Raw genomic sequence first — 24,706 nt, forward strand, 5'->3', positions numbered from 1 at the left:
TTTTAGCTTGGAAGAGGCAAGTAAGAGGAGACATGATAGAGGTGTACAAAATTATGCATGGTCTGGACAAAGTGGATAGGGAGACATTTTCCTCCCTCTTTCATATTACTACAACCTGGGGTCATCCCATGAAGCTGATTGGCGGAAGATTCAGGGCAGATAAAAGGAAGGCTTTCTTCACTTAGCACGTAGTTAAACTACGGAATTCACTACCAGAAGGTGTAGTGATGGCCACACTTTGGATAGCTTTAAAAGAAGATTGATAGCCTTATCCTCCAGGAATTTGTCCAATGGCTACTAGTCCTGATGGCTACATGCTACCTCCAGTATCAAAGACAGTATGCGTATGTACACCAGTTGCTGTGGAGCATGGGCAGGAGGGTACTATTGCACTCATGTCCTTCTTGTGGGTTTCCCATTGAGGTATCTGGTTGGCCACTGTGAACAGAATACTGGACTAGATGAACCTTGGTTTGATCCAGAACAACTCTTCCTATGTTCTTATGAAGATTATCAACAGGGAGTGCCTAGGAGGTGGTAGCTTGCCCCATGGCTGTGCCTCTTTCCCTCCTTTTGCAGGCAGCCTGCCAGCCCTGGTGTCCCAGCATTCCATCACCCCCATCTCGTTGCCTTGCTGTCTCCTCATCCCAAACAAAGGTAAGTGCTCAAGAGGCTGTCCAGAGCCCAGAGAACTTAAGGTGATGGCGGTGGGATACTGTTGCGTTGTAAGTCTTCAAATTGGGGGTTGGACTCGATGGTCTTGTAGGCCCCTTCCAACCCTACTATTCTATGATTCTATGAAATAAAGAAGTAAAACATCTTGGATGGCAGCTTCCCCTAAAGCTCTAACATTAAAGCAGAAAAGTGTGTGCGTGTGTCATAATGTGTACATGCACGTGTGTGTGTGTGTGTGTGAGAGAGAGAGAGAGAGAGAGAGAGAGCTGGTTCACACAAGCCATAGTATGGGTTGAGTATGCTTTGAGTGTTGGTTGTCATTGAACCATGGGTTGTTGTTGAATGATGGGTTGTTGTGTTCTGTGAACCCAGCCATGCTAATAAACCATGTTTTGTTAACCACAAACAACCCACAGTTCCCAGTCCAACAACAAACCATGGGTTCTCTTTGTGGGTTGTTAGTGGTGAACAAGCCATGGTTTGTTAGCATGGCTGTGTTCACACAACACAACAAGCCACAATTCAATAAGAGCTCGTGGTTCAACGACAACCCATACTTAGCCCATACTCTGACTTGTCATATTATGTGAACCCAGCCAGAGAGAGAGAGAGAGAGAGAGAGAGCTCCAAGAAGTGCTAATTAACTTAGCCACTGTCATTGCTTCTGGGAGTTGGAATATAAAACATCTGGAGATCTACCTTCTGTCCACCCCTGGGCGAAGAGACCGAGCTATGGATCAGAACACCCTCCAGTCAAATCTTGTCTCTTGTCATGTACTCACCAGGTGGCCTCAGACCCCTCATGTACAATATGGGGATAATAATGTGGACCTATCTTACAGGGTTGTTGTAAGGATTCCATCAAGATTATTTATTTATTTCTTACATCTGCCGCCCACCTTTCTCTAAAGAAGCCCAGGCCATTATTTTAACCTAACAACCACCCTGTGGGTTGGGATGAGAGATGCTAGCATTACCCAGAGAGTTTCACAGCTGAGTGAGGATTTCAAGCTGAGTTTCCCCATATGCAGGCCTCACACTCTAACCACGGTGTGATGCGTGTGGATGTGAAACACCGTTGTCTCTCCTTTGTCCGCCTCCCCCTTTTCAGATCTCGTGGAGGAGAGCATAGAGCTGGCCGTTCCCACCAATATGAGTACAGCTGCTGATTTGCTGAAACAGGGAGCAGGTAAGTATTAGCATAGAAAGGGAGGTGTGTGAGCAAGTGGCAGACAGACGCTAACTAGTAAGAATATGACTGGCAGGACTCCATGGTGCTGACACATGCTTTAGGCAGGCAACAGTTTAGGGAAATAGTTGTAAATAGTGCTAATTTGTTCATTTGTTTACTATTATTTATTTTCTTTATTTGATCTATAATATATGCCCTAGAATTTTGAACTCTGACCCAAGGCTATTCCGGATTCCTTGAAAAGCCACATCCTTTCATGTAAATGGATCATGCAAATTGGTTCCCACCATTCTGCTTCTGATAGACACAGGTGGAGGGGCGAAGAGCAATGCAGAGTGCTAAGGCCTAATCTCCGGACTCCTGGAAGCCTTGCTCAGCTACCCTGCATATACATTTCCAAGCTTATTTCTGCAGCCATAAAAGCTAGAAGCTTATTTTTGTGGTTCATAAAATTTGAGCATCATGGAAACCTGAATATGGCACCAGGCGTCAAAATCACTCAAGTGAGAAGATATCTAGTCGGTCAGGCAGGCAGTTAATTTTATCGCATATAATCATAGGTGCTTACATTTTTACCAGGAAAGAGGCAGACACAGGAGAAAATAAAAAAGAGATTGAACAAGCCAATTAAATCAATTCAGCATGTGCAGATCCTACAGCAGCAGTTTTTAGGATCTTTGCTCTAATCTTTTCAGCAGCCACAGTGAATAAAGCTATTTGGTTGATTATATAAGGATCTATATCTACAAGTAATTTACATGGCAGTATACATGGCAGAATATTTGGGACCAAGTCTTTAGCTCACACCTAGATTTATTATCTTTTTATTTGATTTGTACCCTACCTTTTTACCAAGAAAAATGGCACTCAAGCAGCCTACAGTCATAAAGAAAACTTGATTAAAACAATAATAAAACAAATGCATTAAAACACAATTAAAAACACAACAATAACAGAATAAAAGCAGTATCCAACCCAACAGAGACCCACTTACGTGCCAAAGACCTGCTTGAATAAAAAGGTCTTTGCCTGAGGGTGGAAGGACAGCAGAGAGCTACCTAGCCTCCCTCCGCAGGGAGTTCCACAGCATACAAGCCACCAAAGAATACATCGTGAATAGGGTTGGAAGGGGCCTATAAGACCATCGAGACCAACCTCCCAATATCCTGTATTTGTGGAGCCCCACACATACAAACATATCAAAATATGGGAATATTTACATCCCTCCCATCCAAATATGAAGAAGGCATAGTCTGGAATTCCATAAATACCTTCCCTATCTCAGAATGAGTCGAATTAAAAGATTGAGAGAAAAATCACTTGCCCTTATAAGATAGTACAGCATACTACATCCTGTTTGTTGAATGGTTTCCACATCTTTATTAGCATCCTGTGAGTAGAACAGATCTCTAACTGTATCCTTTGATTCTATTACATGAAAGGAAGCCAATGAGCGAGAAAAATGGGCCAGTCTTTCAAAGCAGGAAGAAGACCAACCACCCTTCTTCTTCTGTTCGAAATAACGAAGTTTGGCCAGTGCTGCTCAGGCATATTGGTCAATCTTTTTTAAATAAAAGGAAGCTGTCTTGTTCACCCTGTTAGAAATTGATGGCAGCCCTGCCTCAGCACACAGAGCAGGTGGTGCATTCAGAGGAAGATGTTAACATGCATCTTAAAAGCATATTCCGTGCAACCTCCAAATCATGTTTTACCCAATCCCCACATCTCTGCTCTATAGGAAAATTTGTGCCAAGATCCCCTGCCTCAAATATTTTCACCGCTGGAGAGAAGATATATTGGAATATCTTTGACACAAATAGATAAGGAAGTCGAGGGTTGTAACCACCAGTCATTTGGAAGTAGAAACAGCCCTGGGAGTCCCGGGGGTCACTGCTGAAAAGCTACAAAGCAGCAGCAGAGGGCGCAGTTTGCAGGAGAGAAGCAATAGCTGTGGAAGGCTTTCCTTAACCCTTCCCTCACCCACCATTTCCCCTGCAGCTTCTCCCCCAGACAGGCTTCTCAGATGTGTGTTCCTGCCAAACACCTCATTCAGACCTCTGTCTCAGCAGGGGAAATCAAATAGGGAACTCCCAGGATGACTTGGAAGGGCTTCTCTAAAGTCAGCCTTCCCTCATGTGATGCTGTCCAGAGGTTTTAAACTTGAGCTCCCCAGCCAGCATGGTCAATAGTTAGGGATGCTGGAAATTATGGTCTAAATTTTAGACTACAACTCCCAACATCCTTGACCATTTAGAGTTCTGGGCGCAGTCCTATGCATGTTTAGACAAAAAAAAAATATCCTACAGCTCCCAGCATTCCTCAGCCAGCATGCTGGCTGGGGAATGCTGGGAGTTGTTGGATTTTTGTTGTCTAAACATGCATAGGATTGCATCCTAAAACTCGAAAACATCTGGAAGGCACCACATTGAGGAAGGCTGTCAAATGTTGGGAAGCTTGGGCAGGTAGGGGATCAGGCTGGCTCATGGTGTATGAGTCATTACATAAGGTACCAAGCCCCTTTGTGGATGATCAGTCTCTCTCCCTCTCTCTCTCTCCCCCTCTCTCCAATGGTAGCCTGCAGCGTGCTTTATCTGAGCTCTGTGGAAACGGAGTCCCTGACGGGCCCACAGGCTGTGGCCAAGGCAGCCACCAGCACCCTGGGTGCCACTCCCCGTGCTTCCGCTTGCATCGTGCACTTCAAGGTGTCGGCCCAGGGCATCACACTCACAGACAACCAGAGGAAGTGAGTCCGCCTGCCTCTGCTCCAGGGGCACCACGATACCCCCAGCCCCCCTTGTCCCTGTCTTACCTTCGGCCAAGCCCCCCACCTCCTCCAGTCCCTGCTCATACTCTGCTGTCTTCCCTGGCCATCATGATACGCTTTGTTCTTCCCTGATCCTCTCTCTTCTGCTACTGGGCATCTGTTAAGGGGGAGCCCCAGAGTGGCTTTCGTAAGTTCTTCCCTTCTGAATTCAGGAGGATTTCCTTCTTCCCGCAGGCTGTTCTTCCGGCGTCATTACCCCGTCAGCAGTGTCACCTTCTGCAGCACAGATCCTCAGGACCGCAGGTAACCACCACCTTCATCCGATTTTTGCCACGGGTTTCTGCCTTGCTTTGCGAACACCAATCTACATGCTACAACCAGCCTTCCCCAACCTGTTGCCCTCCAGATGTGTTGGACTACAGCTCCTTTAATCCCCAGCTGGCATGGCCAATGGCTGGGAGTGATGGGAGCTATAGTCCAACAGATCTGGAGAGTGCCACATTGGGGAAGTCTGCTCTACACCCTCATGCAGGGCCTGCTAAAATCATCTGGCAGTGCCCTCCTCAGTGTTTTCTTTTGATGAGAAGTTAAGACATCTGCAGCAGCCTTCAATGTTGTTGCCTTGAGGTTGTGAGAGAGCACATGGAGGAAGCTTGTCTGCGGGTGCTTCTAGATGAGGCTTTTAGTGCCCTGTCTGCTTCACAGAATTTTACAGGGGGTCCAGACAAAGTTACCTTCCACTCATAACCCTCCTGTATTTTCCCACTGCTTCTTTTGGCATTTTCCTTCCTGTGGAAACTGCATTAAGGAGGGAAAGATGGTAGAGCTGCATTGCCTCCTCGTTGGATCGCTGGGAGCCCTTTGTCTGGAAGCCTCCTCAGCGATCCCTCCTGGCCATTATGAGGAAGGGCTAGCAGGTCCCTTGGGTTGTAAGAAGAGGCATGGGGACTATATTTCTGCTTTTGTGGCCTCTCCAAGTTCTGGTTTTGGGGTGGTTCCTAGTTGTTCTTATTTTTGCAGCTTATGATAATTGCTAACAAAATGACCCTCATTATAACTGTCTGTGCCTCTATGTGCACATGTGTGCAGAAGGAGGGCTTGTATATTGCTAAGCCGATACAAGGCGCACTCTGGTTAAAGGGCCTTCACTAACTTACATTGGGCTTTCTCATTTCAGACATACGTGGAATGCACTCCTTGGTTAAAATAACCTTCTTTTGGTTCCTTCCACTTCCCTTCTTATGTGTCATGTCTGTACAAAAATCATGCTGGTAGCCAATTCTACTGCTCCCAGACAGATTAAAAACCTCATAAGCAATAAGCACTTTCTTATACCACTGTCCTTTAAATGGAAGTACCTTAGAAATCATGGTGAGGGAACTCTGCAAACACTCCTAGGCGTTTTGAAATGTCTTGGTGCCAACTGAACGGTTGTAAGGTGCACTGAAGTATGCTGTGCAATTATTTCTTTAGTCCCTTACATTTTAGTCCCTTACATTTTAGCAGGTGGTCCTTTACTTAAACCAGCTCCCACCATCCCTGACCATTGGCAGTGTTGGCTGGGGCTGATGGGTGTTGGAGTCCAACTAATTCTGGAGAACTACAGTTCCCCACCCCTGACAAACCTTCATAAAGAGTTGCTCTAATTAGCAAAGGTCCTGAAACTTTTTGGGTCAGTGGACACATTTGGAATTTTGGGAAAGTGTTGTGGGCACTTTCACAGAATGGCTGCCATGCTGTGGGGCTTGCCCATTTATAAAATGGCGATCATGGTGGGCATGGCCAGTCACAAAACTCTCATTTCCCAGAAGGCAAACTGGTGAGACTAAAGGAAAAGAAACTTGCCCAAGGACCTAAATGCAAGGCAGAGGTGGGCTCTGAGCTCCAAACCACTCTTTGGAACCCAGATTAAGAGGGTGCTGGAGGGCAGTCCATCACTTTACAGTGTGCCTGCCTCTCAGTTTAAAAAAAACATTGTTCTGATTTGAAAAAAAGTAAGAAATAAAATAAAAATCAGGAGGAGCAGGAAACCTGGTGGGCACCATGTTGGAAACCCCAGAGTTCAAGGACATCAACTTTCTGAGATTTCCTTTTAAGCAAAGTGTACTGTCTGTTTGCTTTGTGAGACAGCAGCTGTCTTGGGATGTGTCTTTTGGGTTTGCCTCAGAGAGACAGACTGAGAAGAGTAAATCCAATTTTTCCTATGTGACATGGTTCTCTTTATTGCATTGCAGGTGGGCCAACCCAGATGGAACCACATCCAAGTAAGTACTGGGAAGGCCAAGGGCCGTGTTCTTAACTTGTCAGAGGCCCATGTCCACCATCATTTTGACATCCATCCCACACAACAGCATATGGACAGGGGCACCCTCCCCGGAGTGGGATGATGGAAGAACCTGAGATTTGTTTGGGTCACGCTTTATCCAGGAGGCTGAGCCAGTTCTCACATGCAGCCCCTTCAGGGCTGTAACGTTGAGCTGAGTGATTGGTGTTCGGCTGATTTAAAAATCTGTGCAGGTCCCCGGCCCTTAGATTAGAGGTCCCTTCTCAAGCAATCTGGTGCTCCAAACATACATTTTTACCTTCCATGGAGGAGGGCAGGTTTCTCCTACCACTTGCTCCATAAGAAGGCTATTCAAAATGTTTGTCCCTTCTGGGAGGGAGGATCATCTTTTCCTCTTTTCATTCCTCCCTCCAAATTTCTGCCTGACCAAAGCAACAAGTCATTGGTCAGAGCTTAAGCGGGAATGATGATTCTTCTTTCTCTCCTCCCATCTCTGAATTAGACAGCTAGGATTCAGAAACTTCAGGTAGACCAAAACACAACTGCAACTAGGCTTCTAACAGGGGCTAGTAATAGCTCAGCCTTCCTCAACCTGGTGCCCTCAAGATGCATTGGACTACAACTCCCAGCATCCTCTGGCCAGCCATGCTGGCTGGTGGTGCTGGTAGTTGTACTCCAAAACATCTGGAAGGTACCAGGTTGGTGTAAGGCTAAGCTATAGAGAACATATCCTGCCAATTCTGAAATGGTTTCCCTGGCACTGGTCTATTTCCAGTGCTAGTGATTACCACTTGAGGCCCTAAACGGCTTGGGACCTGGTTACTTCTACCACATGAGCCTGACCAAACTTTCCATTCCCCTCTTGAGGGTCCCCTCTGGTTTCTCTCACTGATGGAGGTTAAGCAGGTGGTGATCAGAGAGAGGGCCTTTTTGGTTGTGGCACCCCATATCTAGAATGCCCTTCGCAGGGGAGCTTGCTTGACGCAGCTGTGATGTCTCTTGAGCACCAGTTGAAGCCTTTGTTTCTTTCCCCAAGCATTCTGGCGTTATCGTACGGCTGGCTTGTAAATGTATTTTATTGTTCTGCTGGGTTTTATTTATCTACACAGCTCCTGATTTTTTGTTAGTTTAATACAGCCTTTTATTGAATTTGTTTTATTATTTTGAACATGAATGCTACCCTGGGAGTTCCATGCTGAAGGCCAGCATACGCCTCTACTAAATAAATAATATATACTGGGGAGAGGGGAGTCAGCAGCAGGCACAGCAGTCTCCCTCTCCCCGAGGCGGCAGTGCCGAGAGCTCCCTTAGTCACCCTGTCATGTACACAGACAGCAGGCACCAACTGCCAAGCTCAGAACTCTGTAGAGGGGGAATGAGCAGAAGAGATGCAGTTCTGTAACCCTGGGAGTGGCAGGGGAGATTCTGATCCTGAGAGCCGAGACGTGACTTTCAGCACCAACCTCTCCCCTGTATAGCACAAGGGGCAGAATCAATCGGGTCGGGGAGCCAGGACCACCTCCTATGCACGCAGATGTGCACGCTCACACTGTGTGATCTGTCTCTTCCAGGATCTTTGGCTTTGTGGCCAAGAAGCAGGGCAGCCCATGTGAGAATGTCTGCCACCTCTTTGCTGAGCTAGACCCTGAGCAACCAGCGTCAGCCATCGTCAATTTCATCACCAAGGTGATGCTGGGGACTCACCGGAGATGAAAGTTGCTGGGAAGATGCTCCGGATCTTTTGCCCGGCATCCCCGACTCCCCAGTTTGAATGCTGCTCCGTGTCAGCCACAACGTGATGCGGAACCCTGTGCAACGTGAAGAGAAGTTCTTTTGGGGCAGGTGGGCAGGCCTAGACAGAGCCACTTCTAGGAGTTTGCTACTTCCCTCCCTCTCTCCCCACTTTTTTCCACCCACTGACCAGCAAAAAGGGTATAGGGGAAAAGGATGCTGAGGTTGCACCCACTTCACCTTACCCCAGGAGTGGAGGTTGGATGCCTCTGACATTTTCATGTTAGCTAGCAGAGAAAACATCCCTGTGAGTGAGAACTTAGGAGCAGGCTGCACAGTGTAGCATATCTGGGTAATTTTTCTGTGAGCATAGCCAAGACACCAGGGCTCAGCTGTAGCTAAAAGCAATGAATGAATGAAGAGCAGTCTGTATCCACTAAGGGGCAGTATCTTGCACAGTCAGGGTAAAAGAAGGATTTAGGATTCCAGTGAGCAGGCCCAAAGGTAGCAAGGTCTGCCTTTGGGCATATTTAAGATCCAGTGTACATAATCTAGTGGCAAGCACAGTGCTAGGAAACCTGGCATCTGCTTCTCTGTTGGAAAGAAGGTGTGTGCATGCGTGCGTGCCCTGTTTGCAGGGGTAAAACTTCCCCCTACCTTGGGGGAAAGGGGCTGGAGGGGAGGTTGCAGGGGGGAAACAGTGGGAAGGGGAATGGTCAAATACCCTCCCATTTGCTGTTTTTGCCCTGCAAATTGCAGGCATATATTCACATGCTTGCCACTTCGCAGCAGAGAAGCAGCAGCCAGAGCTCCCAACCCCACGTTTGCCACCAAACATGAAGATGAGCCCAACACGGCAGCAAATACCCATTAGGCTTATCAATGTCTAAATGTGTCTGCCATCAATGTGGCAGGTGCTTAACCTAAGAAGCAATGATCCTAAATAATTGTTTTAATGCCGTCCCTTTCTCCCGTTTTTATCCTTTGCTGGATGTAGCAGTTTCTTGGGCCTACCAGTCCATCGTACTTAATGCTGCTGGCTCTGAAGCTTGGAGTTGGCTTTCCATTACTTTCCTACTCCCCACTGCCATTCAAAACCCAAAGACTTTGGCTTCTGGTGAGCACTCGTGCAGCTATTCCTTGTCCAGTGCTGCTCCTTGCAAAACTCTATCCTGGGATATGATTGATGCAATTTACTATCATGGGGTACCAATCCTTGAACTTGCACCACCCCGATTTGCATCTTGAATGGAGTAAGTGAACTGAACGGTGAACAAGGCCTGGACAGATCAGTGGCTCCTTGCTCACTTCTCATATCCTGAGTTTAAGCTCTCATGAAAACAGCATGTGGGTGGAATTCAGAATATAATAGAAAAGCACAAGGACTTGTAAATAGTCCAGGATACACAGCAGGGGGTGGTCCTCTTTTTAGGCTATTTGGGGAGGAGAAAGCAGGGGGGGAGGTGTTTGTTCTGGCCAATGTAGACTTTGCATTCACACAGCAAACCTGATTGAAGCAAGAGGCACTTTAAGCATCATCTATGAAAATATATGGATTGAGTAACGAGCAACCACAGTCCACTAGGCCTCCAGTGTGCTAAGTGGAAGAGTCAGGCCAAAATCTGTCAACATGTGAACATCTCCTATGACTGCGTGCTTCCAGACGGAGGGCTCCTAGCACTACCAATCAAAAGGCATTGTGCAGCCATGCCATCTTTTCCTCCTTAGTGGATTATTTTCTCACAAGAAAAAAGACGGAATGGTGGGAAAACACCAGAAGGTTACAAACTGTAGACAATGATGTTTGGACCCCTGTAAAATTGATGAATGAGGCAGGATTGCACAGTAAAAGCTTCGTCTGGAAGCACCCTCTGACCATGACAATGAGGAGGTGGGGCTTTGGCCACCAAGTTCTATAATGGACCAGCATTTGTGACATTAGGCAACTGTACGTGATAAAGGGCGTAAAGAGGGGGACAGAGAGAGCCAGCCATATTGCATGAGGTAGGGTTCCTGGTTCTCAGCTCATCAAGGCCTTGTAGAGGCGATCTGTACCTAAAAGGGTTGGAACAGGGTGAAGAGAATGAGACTCATTGCTTCCGTGTTCTGTCCGAAGCAAAAGGCAGCAATAACGTAGGGTTTAGGTACAGAACCCAGGAATCATGGTTCTTGTGTTTGCTTACTCAAGAGAGCAGCAAGACTGAGTACTTGGATTAGGTGTGGATTATCCAGACCTCTCCAAGTTTGACTCCTGTTTGTCCCAGGCATACTTGTAAGTGCAGTACTATTAATCAAGTGAGATAATGCAAATTTCCCCAATGAGACAAAGAGGATATGGCAGCATGCTTTTATGGCAGGGGTGGGGAACCTGGTGCCCTTCAGATGGTTCAGAGGACAACTCCCATCATGGTACTTCAAGGATGGTTGGAGCTGTAGCCCAACATCTGGAAGACCACTACTGTGTTATGGAACCAACTCGTTGGTTTTAAACTTGTGTTTTGAATAGCATAGGGTCCTTTGCTGAAAGCAAGAGTGCCTGCCAACTGAGCATGCACAACTGCAAGGAGAAGGAACAACAGCCCTTAAAAACTGTTGTATGGCTTATGGAAGAGAAAGTGCCTTACTTTTGTATCCATAGTGCTCACACATTCCTCTGGAGCAGCCTTCTCCAACCTGGAGCACTCCAGATGTTTTGGACTACACTGCCCTGCATTCCTAACCATTGGCTGTGCTGGCTGGGGCTGATGGGAGTTGAAGTTCAAAACATCTGGAGGGCACCAGGTTGGGAGAGGCTGCTCAGGAGGATGGTCTTCAGTGGAGAAGGCCGATGGGGAAATGGCTAAAGCATCCAGTGCCTTAGAAACGGACTCCTGAAGTTACTTTTTCCAAGAAAATAGAATCTGTTTGGCATTAGCATGTAACTTATAGTTAAGTTCTGAGAGAACAACTAATCTGGGCAGGTAACACTATACTTACCCCTTTTTTGTTGTTGCTTGGAACTGTTATGTCTGATGCATACATTTGCATGGTTCAAAAGCTCTCCAACTTTTAAACTGGAATACGTCAGATGATTGACATTGTTTTATAGTCCCAGTTCCACTATTACCTTTTTAATAGCGTCAGCCTTTTTCATCTTCCCCAAACTCCCTTTCCTATAAAAGTTGTTAAAGGCACAGGCCTATTCTCCTTTGTATCTGGGTACCATAGGGGAAATACACATGTGAGGACTAGGATTAGTGATTACAGGGAAGGTCATAGATGTGCATGAAATGCAGAAATCTTGACCTGCCAAAGGCCCTGCACCAACCTTTTTCAGGTTTGAACTGATTTTTTTCAGCAAGCACAGACCACTCTTTAGGCATTGACTTCCCTAACCAGGAAGAGGACTAGACCAGGGGTAGGCGACGTAGCACCTGTGGGCACCAGTGCATCCTCTGACACCTTTCTTGGCACCTGCAAAGTTACTCTATCCCACCCATTTTTTATTTAAAGTTAACATACTTTCCTCTTCACAGCTCGGCTCGCTGTGAAATAGGTTTCTGTTGGTGTGGAAAACTGTGGGTTCAAAGGCATTGTTTAGTGTGTTGGGGCTTAGATCCCACCTCCGCCTTAGTCAGTCTTCTGGGCAGGTAACTTGTCCTTTGCCATGCCTCCTATGGTAACCATGTTGTGGTGGTGCCCAGGACAGTTTCTCAAATTGCCAAATGTGTCCCCAGCTCAAAAAAGTTGACCACCCTTTGGCTAGACCCTTGGTATGTTAAAAGATAAATTGGGAATTGTATGATGCTGTATTAATAGCTAGGACAATCTCTACCATTTTGATTCCTAGGCTCCTCCTTAGGTCCAATCCATTGCACATAATTTTGATTGATGGAACATACAGAAGCAAATACCAAATACCAAAAGCACAAAAGTTGTGCTTGGGGAGCATGTGTCTCTTTTTAGCCACCTCCAACAATGAAGCAAGGGAGGCCACCTAGATTATTTGAGATGGAGCAGCAGGCGAGGGCAGGCATGGTGGGCTGGTGAGAGGGGCTCTGCCCTTAGCCCTCAGATTTTTGAAGTGGGGGAACGGGGAGGGCTGGGTTAGTACAGATTTCTATTTTTGTCTACTAAAGAATTTATATATGAATGTTAGCCAGAGATGCCTTGATAATATATATCTATAGGGGGGGGGGGGAGAAAGCAGCAACACCAAGCTTGGTTATTTTTTATATCTGTATTTTTCTCCTTTGTGTACAAATGGCAACACAATGCCTGTTTATTCAGAATTAACACAGAAGGAAAAAAAAGCATCCAGACTGTCAGCCTTGCTTTGTTATTTTGTCTGTCTGCATTGTTGCCTGGTTTAGATCCCGTAGGCTGCCTCTTTGGGCATCTCTACAACTGCAACTTATTGCATATTCATGACTGGCCACTCACAGAGGTTTGCGGTTCCATTACACAACATCATAATCCTCCAGGGATTTTTCCCACCATTTCCCCTCACCTATCCCGTGTTATCCCCAAAAGGAAGAAATGCAGTATTTTTTCAGCCCGTACAACAGGTGTGCCATGGCCTCCCTCTGCATTTCTCCCATCGCATGAAGAAACAGCTGTGTACACACGCCTGTGGCTGGTTGTTTTGGTTTGTTGGGGGTGCAGTCATGATTGACGGCAGTGACGTCAGGGTGGTGGGTTTGCTGCCATGCCAAGACTAAATGCAATGCACCTACGTTTGCTCCTGACTTCGGCTGCTTACTCCACAATACGGAATGGCCAGTGTGCCAACATTGTGCCGGGAAGCTGGTGCCTGTGGGGGCGGGGTTTGGTCAGTTCGGTGAAGGTTGCTGTTTACCTGCATTGTGTGTCAGTCACAACCAAACCACCCGTAATCTGTGAGAGGAGGGAAAGAGGCAGGAACCAGGGAAGGAATTTCACAATGTTCCCGGTGTGTGTAATGGCTTCTTGCAGAAAAGTAGCCATCCCATGAGAAGGTGAGGAACGGTATATAACAAGATAGAAACAACTGTGTAAAGCAGCCTGATCTAATCCTGCAATGAAACCAGATGGAGAAAGCCCCAGCATTAATATGGATTTCTGCCCCTCTGTGATGAACCCCTTTGTCATTCTTATCTTGGGGGTGGGGAGAAAGGTAAGGAGCACTAGGTAAGGCCTGGAATTTTCCCCAATAGGATTCCTTTACTTCAGGTGTGGGCAACTTGTGGACCCTAAGATGCTGTTGGACTGCAGCCCCTGTCAGCCCTAGCCACCATAACCAATAGTGATGCTGCTGCAGGAGTAGGGAACCTCAGGCCCTAGATCCCACTCCAACCATCTGGAGTTCCTCAGCTGGCCACATCCCTTCCCCGCAAACATCAATCATTCCATGGATTCCTGGCTTTTGTGCAGTTTTTCCCCTATTCTGAAAGGCTGAAATGCCTCTCCTAAGATTTAGATACTGTCATGAAGTGCTTTAAGCTACAATAGGGTGGTATTTTTGGTGTACTTTTGCCCCACCTCTTTTACTTTTGGTCCCACCCACCATTAGAATGCAGCCCTCAAGAGTTCCTCCAAAATTGAATTTGGCTCTTGGGCTGAAAGAGGCTCCCCAGCCCTGTTCAGGTGATTGAAAGCCAGAAAGATATTAGCACTCTGGCCCCACTCCAGCTACAGTCATTATCCTACTGCTTTGGTGGGCAGTATCGTGGACAAATGGGACTGCTTTTTGTAAAGGAAAGCAGCTGAATAATCACTGTTAGTTCACGGTGCCTCCATGATCTCGTTATAGTTGACAACCAGATTTGCCCAGAAAAAAGGACACTTAAGAGTATGCTGTGGTTCTTCTGTCACCACTGCAAGTGCTGTTCAGCACTCCCACTTTTGGGCCATTTCTAGTAGAGGCCTTTATTGCGGCACAGCCATAGCTTGCTCACTCACATTTTACAGGGGCTCCACACAATATTGTCTTCTACTTGTAATTCTCCTGTATTTTCCCAGTGCACCTCCAGTCTTTTTCTTAAAGCAGAAAGTCCAACATTTTTGAAAAGGATGGAAAAGTAATTTAATCTCCGCAAGTATGAAGGCCGTAGCACTATTCTTCAATCTTTAAAGGACTTGGTTTTGATGGGAGCAGTGACTTATGGGCAGATGGATTGCACATACTGACTATGGCCCTTGCAGGGGGCACCATTTTAATCCTTTAAAAAAAAATCAATTTTTTAAGTATCAAAATGCTTTTTAGGGTACATTTTTTTACACAAAATATTCAACTAAGAGCAAAATAGTGTTACAGTGCTACAACCCTATAATAACTAGAAGTCATAGAATTATGAATCATGGGGTTGGAAGGGGCCTACAAGACCATTGAGTCCAACCCCCTGCTCAATGCAGGAAGCCTGATTCCCAGGCAGAATCCCATCCAAGGACTAACCAGGGCAGACCCTGCTTAGCTTCTGAGGTCAGGGACACCCAGCCCTTTAACGTTACCTTTCCAATTCCTGCCATCTTAATCATGGTGACTGGGAAGTTTTTAAAAAAGTATTATCTTAAATTGCTGCTGTAGTGTTATACCCCCTATTATAGCATTATGGGCTATCGTGCTAATTTTTAAAAAAATCTTTCTAGTCCCTACCATTAAGAACTTTACTAAAATGGCAGTGATTGGAAGGGTTCTTTCCCTACAACACTTCTTAAAAAACCATATATTTTATTATATTGTTTTAGGGATATACTATGAAATGCACTTTCATTTAAGCTGTGTGTGTGTACAGACACACACACACACACACACACACATATATATATATATATATATATAGCCAGAGATGTGTTTCAGTGCAACTTAACGGATTAATAAAAAAATACACAGATGAGTGATAAACAGTCCAAATGATGAAACATTTATGGGGGGAGGCAGTAGGTGATTCATAGTAAACAAGCCAGACGCCTTTTCAGGTGTTGGATAAATATGGAAATTTCAACTTTATTAAGTGTATAAAGGTTATGTCTCCAGAGATGCAACAGGAGCCAGAGGAACACAGAACTTGAGAGGACTCCATTGCCCCCCCTCCCCCCGAGCAGGACTGCACAAGAGGATGGAAGGAGCAGTATTGTAGCTCCCTCTAAGGCAGCCTTCCTCACCCTGGTGCCCTCCAGCTGTGTTGGATTAGAACTCCTAGCATGCCACAGCCAGGGCATCAGGTTGGGGAAGCCTGGACGCTTAAGGGTTGCTGCAGCTAGAGAATGTTGCACAGCACGCCTACAAGCTTGCCATGATCTCTCACATGGTATTCCCCCCCCCCATGGTATCCCCCTTATTCCTTTCTTCTGCTGCCAGGTATTTCAGCAGTGGGGGGCAGGGGGAGAAGAAGAGAAAGCTTCCACCAGTGAAATCTGAAGCAGCAGCAGTTAAGGTTGACGATGGAGGCAACCTTCTCCCATTTCCAAGAGTTAGGGAGTGTTGCTGGTAACATACTGACATTCAAGCAAGAAAGAGAACCACAAAAGGATGCTTTTCCTCCCACCCCACCAACTTATAAAAACAGGACTATTAAACAAAGCCAGGTAGCTAGCACCACTAGGAGGAGCCAGTGCAACAGTTTTCAGGACCACCACCTCCACCTTCAATTCTCAGGTTCCCAGCAAATTTCCATTTTAGCAGCAGGACTGCCCCTTGACAACTCAGGGCCGGAAATGTGGGAAGACGGTAAGGCCGTGAGCAGTCTTTCACCTGTTCCCTGTCCCAAGGATCAAAGAAGCTGCTACTCTTTGGCTTTTCCTGCCATAGATTAGCCACATGTACCCAAATGGCATCATGACAGATTTTCACCCTTCCAAGGAGCCTTTGTTAACTTCAAAGCCACAGCAAGAAAGGGTTACAACTAAGCAAGCACAATGCAGGGGACAAGCAACCCAGAGAGTGAATACACAAGCAGCGATACACATGAAGGACCAGCCCGTCTTAACTTGCAGGGAGGGGAAGGAAGGCTGAAGAGTAAACACTTTACAGTCAAACTGCAGGACATAATTCATGTTCTGGGCCCCTTCTCCACCCCTACCTTATAAATGGACAACAGCAACAGTACAGAGACATGCAGCAGCATTGCACCCAGGCCCTTCCAACAGCCAGAGCGGCCCTGCGTATATCTGATATTAGAGGACCTTCCATGGCTCAGGAAAGGGAGATGATAGAAGGTAGACCACCTCAGGAGTCACATACCCCTGCCCTTCTCCAGGGCAGGTACCACGCAAAAAACATGCTAGCACAATAGCAGGGCAAGAGGTCGGCAAGGAACTTTCCTTCAAAGGTTAATATGAAGGAGGGCGCAGAGGTGTTGGGTCTTAGGGAAAACCGTCCTAGAAATCCCCCCCCCCCCCCCAGCTCTATAATATTCTATTACACCATCCTCAAGACACGCATAGCATCCTCTTTCGGGAAAGAAGGCAGGGTCCTGGCAGTTTCTTGGAGCCATGGGACCACAAGCTACGTTTTAACTAGAGGAGTAAGTGTGTATAAGAAGGTGGCAAAGGGATTTGCTGCATTGTCAGAGGTCAGGAGAGAAATGGGCTACAGATAAGACTTTGTGGGGCTGGCCTGCAGCTGGGGAGGGGATCATCAATCCCCACTGTATTATATGGTAATGCAACATGGTCCCTAGCAACAGTAGACAGCAGCCGCACTGTTCCATCTGCAACTGATGCGATTCTGCACAGAATAGGGCACTGCACCCTTTCAGCATTGGACTAGGCTCAGCCAGGCCCCAGCCTCTCTTTCAAAGCTTGGGAAGTGGCAGCCACATACAAACTCGGATTGAACGCAGTGAGCGGGAAGAGATCAGCCCTCTGTCCCAGTAAGTAATCCCACACTTGCTTGGGAACAAGAGCCTCGATATTATTCCAGCATCCAGCAGTGGCACAAAGAGTCCAACAGTAGCTGCAATCAAGCAGAAAAGATAAGACAGGTGGCTCAGGTGGTGTTATATAACAGATATTACCCATATGGCCCCACAGACAAAAATATCGCCACTGGAGGCGGAGGCTGGAAATGCAACAAAGAACAGCCTGAGCAACCTGGCAGTCCCGCGGAATGGCAGAAGGAAAGAGATGGGCTCCCCAGCCCCTTGATCCTTAGCCGCTGAGTGGGTGCAGATCCACCTTGACCTTCTCCCCACTGCTCAGCATCCCAATGGTGGGGTAAAAGCCCCCAGATGGCACCACTGCATCTTTCTTGCCGATAATCTTTCCATTCCGTGTAAAGAACACCTGGGAGGGGGACAGGTGGAGGGAGAGAAAAGAAAGGCAGGACTTTATCTTACTGCAGCTCAGCTCAGTGGTTGAATCTGTATCTGCTGAACCAGATTTTGAAGAACTCTTCCAAGATATGGATCCATTTGTCATGTGGGCTGGGGGCCAAGGGCTGCACGAAAGACTTGACCAGCCTTGGTTGACTAAAGAAGTATAGATATAATACATAAAATATATAAACACCATTGTTTTAGAACACAGGACTGACAGCAGGAGGCTTCTGTCCAGTCCTTGTCAAGTATCATGGAGGCCAGGACACAGCCCGCCCCAATGTCTCCCTGCACCCAAGCTTCTTTCCCATGTGTTCCAGCCAAATCTATTCCATCCCAGTAATCTGTGTTCTCCATAAGGCAAATTCTAATACGGACATGCCTGCTTGTGCATAAAGGAGACTTTGCTCCAAAGTGCACGAGCAGCAGCCTTACCTGTTGTGCCTCTTGCTGGACTGTACCATTTCAGACTGCAGGTGGGGGGAGTAAACGTCTGAATGCTTCCCACAAGTACATTTAAAAAAACTCCCTCCACATACATAACTAGCATGTCAGAGAGAGAAGGTGCTACTAGCTCACCTCCCTAAAATGTTAGTTTTGTGCATGCAAGAAGCTGTGTTCCCCACTCCCCATAAGCATTCAGATACCGATGCCCCCTCAGCTCACCTGTATTCTGAAGTGGTACAGTCCAGCAAGTGATATAATTACATGGGGCTGCCAAATGCATAGCTTGGTGCTTTGTTAGGTCTTGACAAGCAATGGCGATGAGCAGGATGGCTGAAGAGAGGCCACCAGGACCAGAAACTCCAGATGGAAGGACATGAGCTTTTCCAGTATTTAACTTAAAATACACGAAGTGCCCAAATCTCAATCCTGGTGGTTTCCCAATGTTCTGCTTACACCTTGCCTTTTTACACACCAGCAAGCCATATAAAGATTACAGACACAAAATCACAGTACAATATAAACCTAACATATAATATAAATTAAGCAGCATATACAGTATAAACGTCTGATTTTCCTCAATTCATAAACTAATCAAAGAGTCAATGTATTAAAGTTTTACATTATCATAAAGCAACTGATATTAATATCATGTCTAATTCTGAAAAACTCTACAAAAGGTTGCCACTCAGCCATACGTTTAGATTCCTGCTGTCTACCCTTTCTTAATTAACAATTTCACTTAACTTAGGGTGTTTCCAGGTGAGGCTTTTATCATGCAATCGCCTTGCCTCATTCTCAGGAATTTCATCAGGAATGTTATGGGGATCCAGATATCTTGTGGTTTTCCCACTGTATCTTCCATCTTTCTTCTTACCACAAAAAATCCATTCAGGAAGGAAAGATGGAATACTGCACAATGCCTTTTGAGTGGTAGTGCTGGGAGTCATCCATCTAGAAGCACTCTTTGTTAAATGCACTGTCTAGTCCTTACACTGGCAAGGAGTACAGGGCAGTGTTGGGAACTCCAGTAACATAACTACGGGCACAAATTAGGGATTCTCCTGATCCCAAGTTTTGGATACAGAGAAACATCCTCACCATAGGAGCAGTGCTCACAGCAGCCACTAGGAAGCATCCTAAACAAAGAAAACTAGCATAACCCAGACAAGAAGATAATCAGAGAGAAGTGGGAATAGGACGCTTCCCCTGTGGCACACACTGGAAACAGAGCAGCAGAAAACCTCAAGGGGCCAACAGCATAACCAGCTGCTGTACTGATGACTAACCTGTCCCTTGGCAACACTTGATGAAGGTATGAAAAGTGCTGGGGGTCAGGTGGCTGGGGCTGCTGTCCCAGGCAGATCAGCTTAGGGGAACTCCCCCCTTCTGACTGTGGGCCAGGGTGACAACTACAAAGTGCAGCACATGTTACTCCTCCCAGCATCAGAAATTAAGGTGGCAGGATCCCACACTCTTCACTGAACTTTCCAGAGTTGTGTGTATTCTGCACACATGCATGAAAAGCATTGAAACGAACTTGCCAACTGGCAGGGAATACAGCATTCTGAGAATCATCTGTTGCAGGGGGGCTTGTTTTTGGTTTGTCTTTTTTAAAACAAGTTTCTAGCACGTATGGTGGCAAAGTCAGACCTTAAAGTGTGGAAGCAATGCCTGGTGAAATCTCAGAATCTTCAGGAGGTGGGGTAGAGCTAAGAGAAAAGAAGCTTAAATTCTAAAATTATGTTCTGTGAACGGCATAAATTATGCAAATTACACACATTTTCTCGTTGTGAGTAAACCTTTTTCTGCATCATGAGCAAGAGCAAGAAATGAGATAACGTGTCCTGATTACTGGAAATCCTGCTCATTCCCTTCCCCACTGCCACATACTTATATTTGCAGCCATGACTAGGAACTCTAAAAACACACAAACACACCCCAAATGGAAGCCGAGGTTCTCAGGATGTTGAATTCACATGTAGTTCCCAGGTGGTCTCCCCTCCAAGCACTGACCAGACACAGACTTGCCTAGCTTCAGCAAGGTGGCTGCCTTATGTGCCTTCAGACCATGCCCTGGGAAGTCCAATCAATAACCACTGAAGCCTGAAATGGCCTGGCTTTTGCATACCTTAGGAGTTTCTTTTCCCTTCTGCATCTCCTTGTGTCCTCAGATGAGGCCCTGTCAGTTATGCCACCCTTCGCACAGGTGACAATCACAGAGGACGCATTGCAGGGCCTTCTCAATTGTAGCACCCACTCTGGAATGGCCTCTCTAGGGAGCTTAAAGTGACCTCTCCCCCGCACCCCACTTCATGTTTTTCACTTCTGACTAGAAGTTGTTCTCTCAAGCGTTGCCTGGACTGGGAGAGGAACAGTCTCCCATTCTACTGTTTTAAAACTGGATTTTCTTAATTTTGACTTCACATGGTTTTCTGGGCTTTTAATTGGCTCAAGGAAGATTGCAGCCCTGCTGCTTGTGCTGTCACAGGGAAAGGTTGCCTAGTATCTCCTAGCCTTATCAGCAAGCCTTGCTGGCACTTACCACCACTTTCTTGCCTTCATGTTCCTGCTCCATGTCTTCCCCATCATCTTCCTCATCCTCATCTTCCTCAGCTTCCTGGTGCAGGTAGAGAACATTCCTCACGCCCTGTGGCTTGGCCCTGATAGCCACCGTATCACAGCTGTCATCACTGTCACCTGCAGGGCACCCACAATTCTGCATAACTTTTACAATGAGGCACACTCCGGTCTCCCACTACAGAAAGTTCCTTAAAATTTAGGCTTGGTGGCCACATATTTTCTACTTGCCAGCTGCAGACCAGCTCCAGCTCAGATCTATAGCAAGCTTCTTGTTGCTTACTCCCTCTCATACTTAATGGCAACTGGTGCTTCTCTCATGATCTATCTGTCCAGCTCTACCCTCCAGAACTGAAGGTGCTTCTCTTCTAGAAGCACAACTGAGTGGCAGCAACACTGTCCCAGCAGAATCCTTGAGGGACAGCAACAGCTATGTAACTTCAGAAACAAGCCAACACTGGTCACCACTGTACACAGTACACATGAAGATGTGATGTCGGAATGCCACTGTACCACTTTACGTCAGACTTGTAAAATAGCCAGTCATGTGGTCACCTGTGGCAACTAACATTTGCCTCCAGGCATCCAAGCAGTGAAGCTTTAAGAGGTTGGTTTTAAACTAACTCTCTCTCTCTCTCTCTCTCACACACACACACACACACACACTCACTCACAAATGTGTATACTATAAATGATCAACATAGACATGAGGGCTAGTAAAGTTTTCAGTTTGCTAGTGTACCTTGTGGACCTATTTGCAAAGATGGTATTAACCACTCTGTATTGAGGAAAACAGAGAAAGACAAAAAGGTCTTAACAAATCCCAAGGTTGCCAGTCCTTCCACACACCCCTCTGGGCAATCGGGGGTGAAATTTAGTCCAGAGACTGTTGGCTCCCAATGCTACACTGTCTGCAAAACTCACCAAGCTGAGTCAGCTCTATTTACACACACACAGTGACCCAGAGCCATCTGCTGTGATGTATTTATTTATTGCTTTACTTAGTGTCACGATTTAGAGTTCTGGATGCTCACCTTCGCTGTCCAGGATATAGTCACGCGGGAACATGATTCCACAGCCCATAATGTCTCCTTTGTAGCAGCGTGGACCAAAAGGGTCCCCCACTCCACTCCCATGGAAGATCTTGCCATCATCTGCAAAAGAAAAAGGTGACTTAGCGACAGGAAAGAGGTTGGAACAAAATGCTGTCACATGAGATTTCTGGGTATCCCAGCCCACCCCACAATAACAACAAAGCAAAATGCTTGTAGCTCAAAAGCCCAGATGGAGACACCACAGACACCCCCTGAACTGAACTGCCCACCGAAGCCCCACCTCTAGCCCTGCCTCAATCGCCTGGCTGAGATGGAAGGAGAGAGGGCAGCTTACAGGGGGTATACAAAGGGGCTCTACCTAAACTTCAGCTCATTTGTGTTGGGGAATTTCCCACTGCCCAGACAAGCTCAGGGACTGTGTCGCTCCCTTGTTTCCATGTCTGGGGAGCTTCCCTGAGCTATGACCTGTGGACTCAGGGCTTGCACAGTTTTCTGGAGCCTTAAAGATCCGCCTTTGGAATCTCTTGTACAGCTCAGACTGAGTTGCTATTAGTGTTCAGGGCTTGGACAAAAAGCAGAGAAACACTTTAGATTTTCATGCAATTAGCTTAGCTGTTTGAGAAAAGGCCCTCCCTCATCAAACATCCAAAAGTTTAACACAAAAATCAAAACTCGCAGAAGTTCAGATCAACTCTATTTTTCTAGGCTATTTTATTCCAAAGCCAAGAAGAAAATGGGCAAGAGGATAAGAAGAAAAGAAAAGAAGCAGTGGTGGGGAGAAGTAAGCTAAAGGTGGCCCATTTTCCTAATTAAGCAACCTAGGGAGCAAATGAGAAACACTAAGGTGCAATATGGGATTTTTCTTTCCTTCTCTTCACTGGGGGTGGGAAATCCCTGAAGAAAGGCTCTCACAGCCCATTTAAGTCAGCCTTATATTTAAATGCTACCCTGGTAGCCACAGGTGACAAAGAATTGCATGTAGGTGAGTGCATGTTACTCCACACAAGCGAGTGGGCTGGTGGAGGAATGATGGAGCACTCTGTCCCTCCTCCCTGCCCAGGATAGAAACCAAGTAGGATGCCAGAGGAAGGAAACCCCTCCTCCACACCCAGCATTGAAATGAAGAAGGCCGCTGCAGGAGGGACAGTGCTCTCAATCCCTTACTAGCCCCCAATATGCTAGTAAGTATTTTTGCAGGCTAGTAACTTTTGTGGGCTTATTTGCAAGGCTGATTTAAACTAGGATAACAATACTTCAGCTCACTTCATGTTTCAGTTTTAGACATTCAAGCAGTGAACAAGAGATAGAATCAAAGTAGAAGTATAAGACAAAATAGAAGTCATCTTAACATGACCAGAATTTCTCAACTCAACTATCATTCCTGTAAAACATCCAATGTCGCAGAAGAGATTCAGCATTACTGGTAGGTAACTGGTACCAGTCAGCCAGCAGCAAGCTGGGATTCCTTGTTCATGTAATGGGTTGCGTATCTCAGGATAACAGCCCAGGAGTAACAGCCTCTGAATCTTGATTTGTAAATAGCCTTCATTTCAGGCAGACCTGGTTTCAATTCCTAAAGCATACTTGACAAGATGGCTGAAAGCTGAGAAAGTTTATCATAATACCTATTCACCATGCAGTCCCTCCAGGGCTAAACAAGCTATTTCAGTCAATCAGGCACATTGCCCTGCCAGGCCAAAGGGGTGGTGGGGAGGGGGGGGAACACTTATTCACCACCCATGATCAAAGCCAGGCAAGTTTAGAACCTGGTGGTCAGAGCAGTTCCTTGCCTCTGGACAGACAAGAACAAAAGGGAGAGGGGAGTGGGGAAAGGGGGGCACAGACCACTTGAAAGGCCTTGGCACTGGCTTTGTCTCTCCAAGTTCAGCTATGCAGCGGATGCGGGCGCCCGGAACACAAGGCGCATGGCCAAGGCCCTTTGTCTCCATGAAGGAGGAAGGTTTGCTTGGCAAAAGGGCAGTAAATATTTCCCCATGTTGCCAAGGAAACTTTGGGAATAATGTTGTGTAAACATTCCAGAGTGTGTCTAAAATAATGAAGGCCGGCCAACCAGAATGCCTTTTAGGGAATCCCCTCTGCTCAGCAAGCACAGGAAAGGGGATCAAACCAGCAGCATGCTGGAAAGGGACAGGCCTACGGGGCTGAGATGGGGAAGGGGCTGGCTCTGTACACCTCCTCTCTAAGGTTGCAGTCTCCTGTTTCCTTAAGCACTCCAGAAAAGAACAGTGGGGCTACCTAGTCTACATATACAGCAGAATAAGGTAGCATAATCCTAAGGTGGGTAGAGAGGACTTCAGGATGCAGGCAGGGCAATATAATTTTGAATGCTCCCTCAGATGGACCTTCCCCACATATAGCCCCCCCTCTCAATGAGATTTGAAGTTCAATGGACCCCTCTGTCCAAGACTGAGAGGCAGATCATTTTTCCAGGAGGGCTCTGTTTTTTCAGTTGCAGCAGTGGGATCCATCACAGTTCTCATCAGGAATTAGGACTGTCTTGACTTCTTCAGAGCTCTTAAATAGGATGCCCATCCCAAAATGAAATCTCATTTTGCCAGTACTGTCAGGTATGCTCAGAAACTGCATTCACTATTTTAGGCTTCTTAGTAGTCAATTAAGACAACCAGAAGTACAGTCTTCTTAAAAATGAAAGCTGATGAACACTGTGGAGTCCAACTTCTAAAT

General features: G+C 46.5%; 2 protein-coding genes across 2 annotated transcripts in view; one reads left to right on the top strand and one right to left on the bottom strand.

Annotated features, from left to right (window-relative positions):
• The window catches only part of TNS2 (tensin 2), a 144,397-nt gene extending 132,042 nt beyond the window's left edge, over window positions 1-12,355 (top strand). Inside the window, exons 24-29 of the mRNA XM_084836545.1 lie at window positions 580-657; window positions 1,787-1,864; window positions 4,442-4,610; window positions 4,866-4,934; window positions 6,866-6,895; window positions 8,487-12,355. Of these exons, the coding sequence (XP_084692671.1) occupies window positions 580-657; window positions 1,787-1,864; window positions 4,442-4,610; window positions 4,866-4,934; window positions 6,866-6,895; window positions 8,487-8,628 (566 nt within the window). The 3' untranslated portion in view covers window positions 8,629-12,355. The remainder of the gene's footprint in view (window positions 1-579; window positions 658-1,786; window positions 1,865-4,441; window positions 4,611-4,865; window positions 4,935-6,865; window positions 6,896-8,486) is intronic.
• A 3,147-nt stretch (window positions 12,356-15,502) lies between these two features.
• The window catches only part of SPRYD3 (SPRY domain containing 3), a 47,772-nt gene continuing 38,568 nt past the window's right edge, over window positions 15,503-24,706 (bottom strand). The window contains exons 9-11 of the mRNA XM_084836547.1: window positions 21,980-22,099; window positions 20,911-21,065; window positions 15,503-17,889 (exon numbers count right to left, since the gene is read on the bottom strand). Of these exons, the coding sequence (XP_084692673.1) occupies window positions 17,755-17,889; window positions 20,911-21,065; window positions 21,980-22,099 (410 nt within the window). The 3' untranslated portion in view covers window positions 15,503-17,754. The remainder of the gene's footprint in view (window positions 17,890-20,910; window positions 21,066-21,979; window positions 22,100-24,706) is intronic.

Source organism: Heloderma suspectum, chromosome 2 (assembly GCF_057233095.1).
Source record: "Heloderma suspectum isolate Gila_16-S chromosome 2, 16-S_ref, whole genome shotgun sequence".
Taxonomy (NCBI): domain Eukaryota; kingdom Metazoa; phylum Chordata; class Lepidosauria; order Squamata; family Helodermatidae; genus Heloderma; species Heloderma suspectum.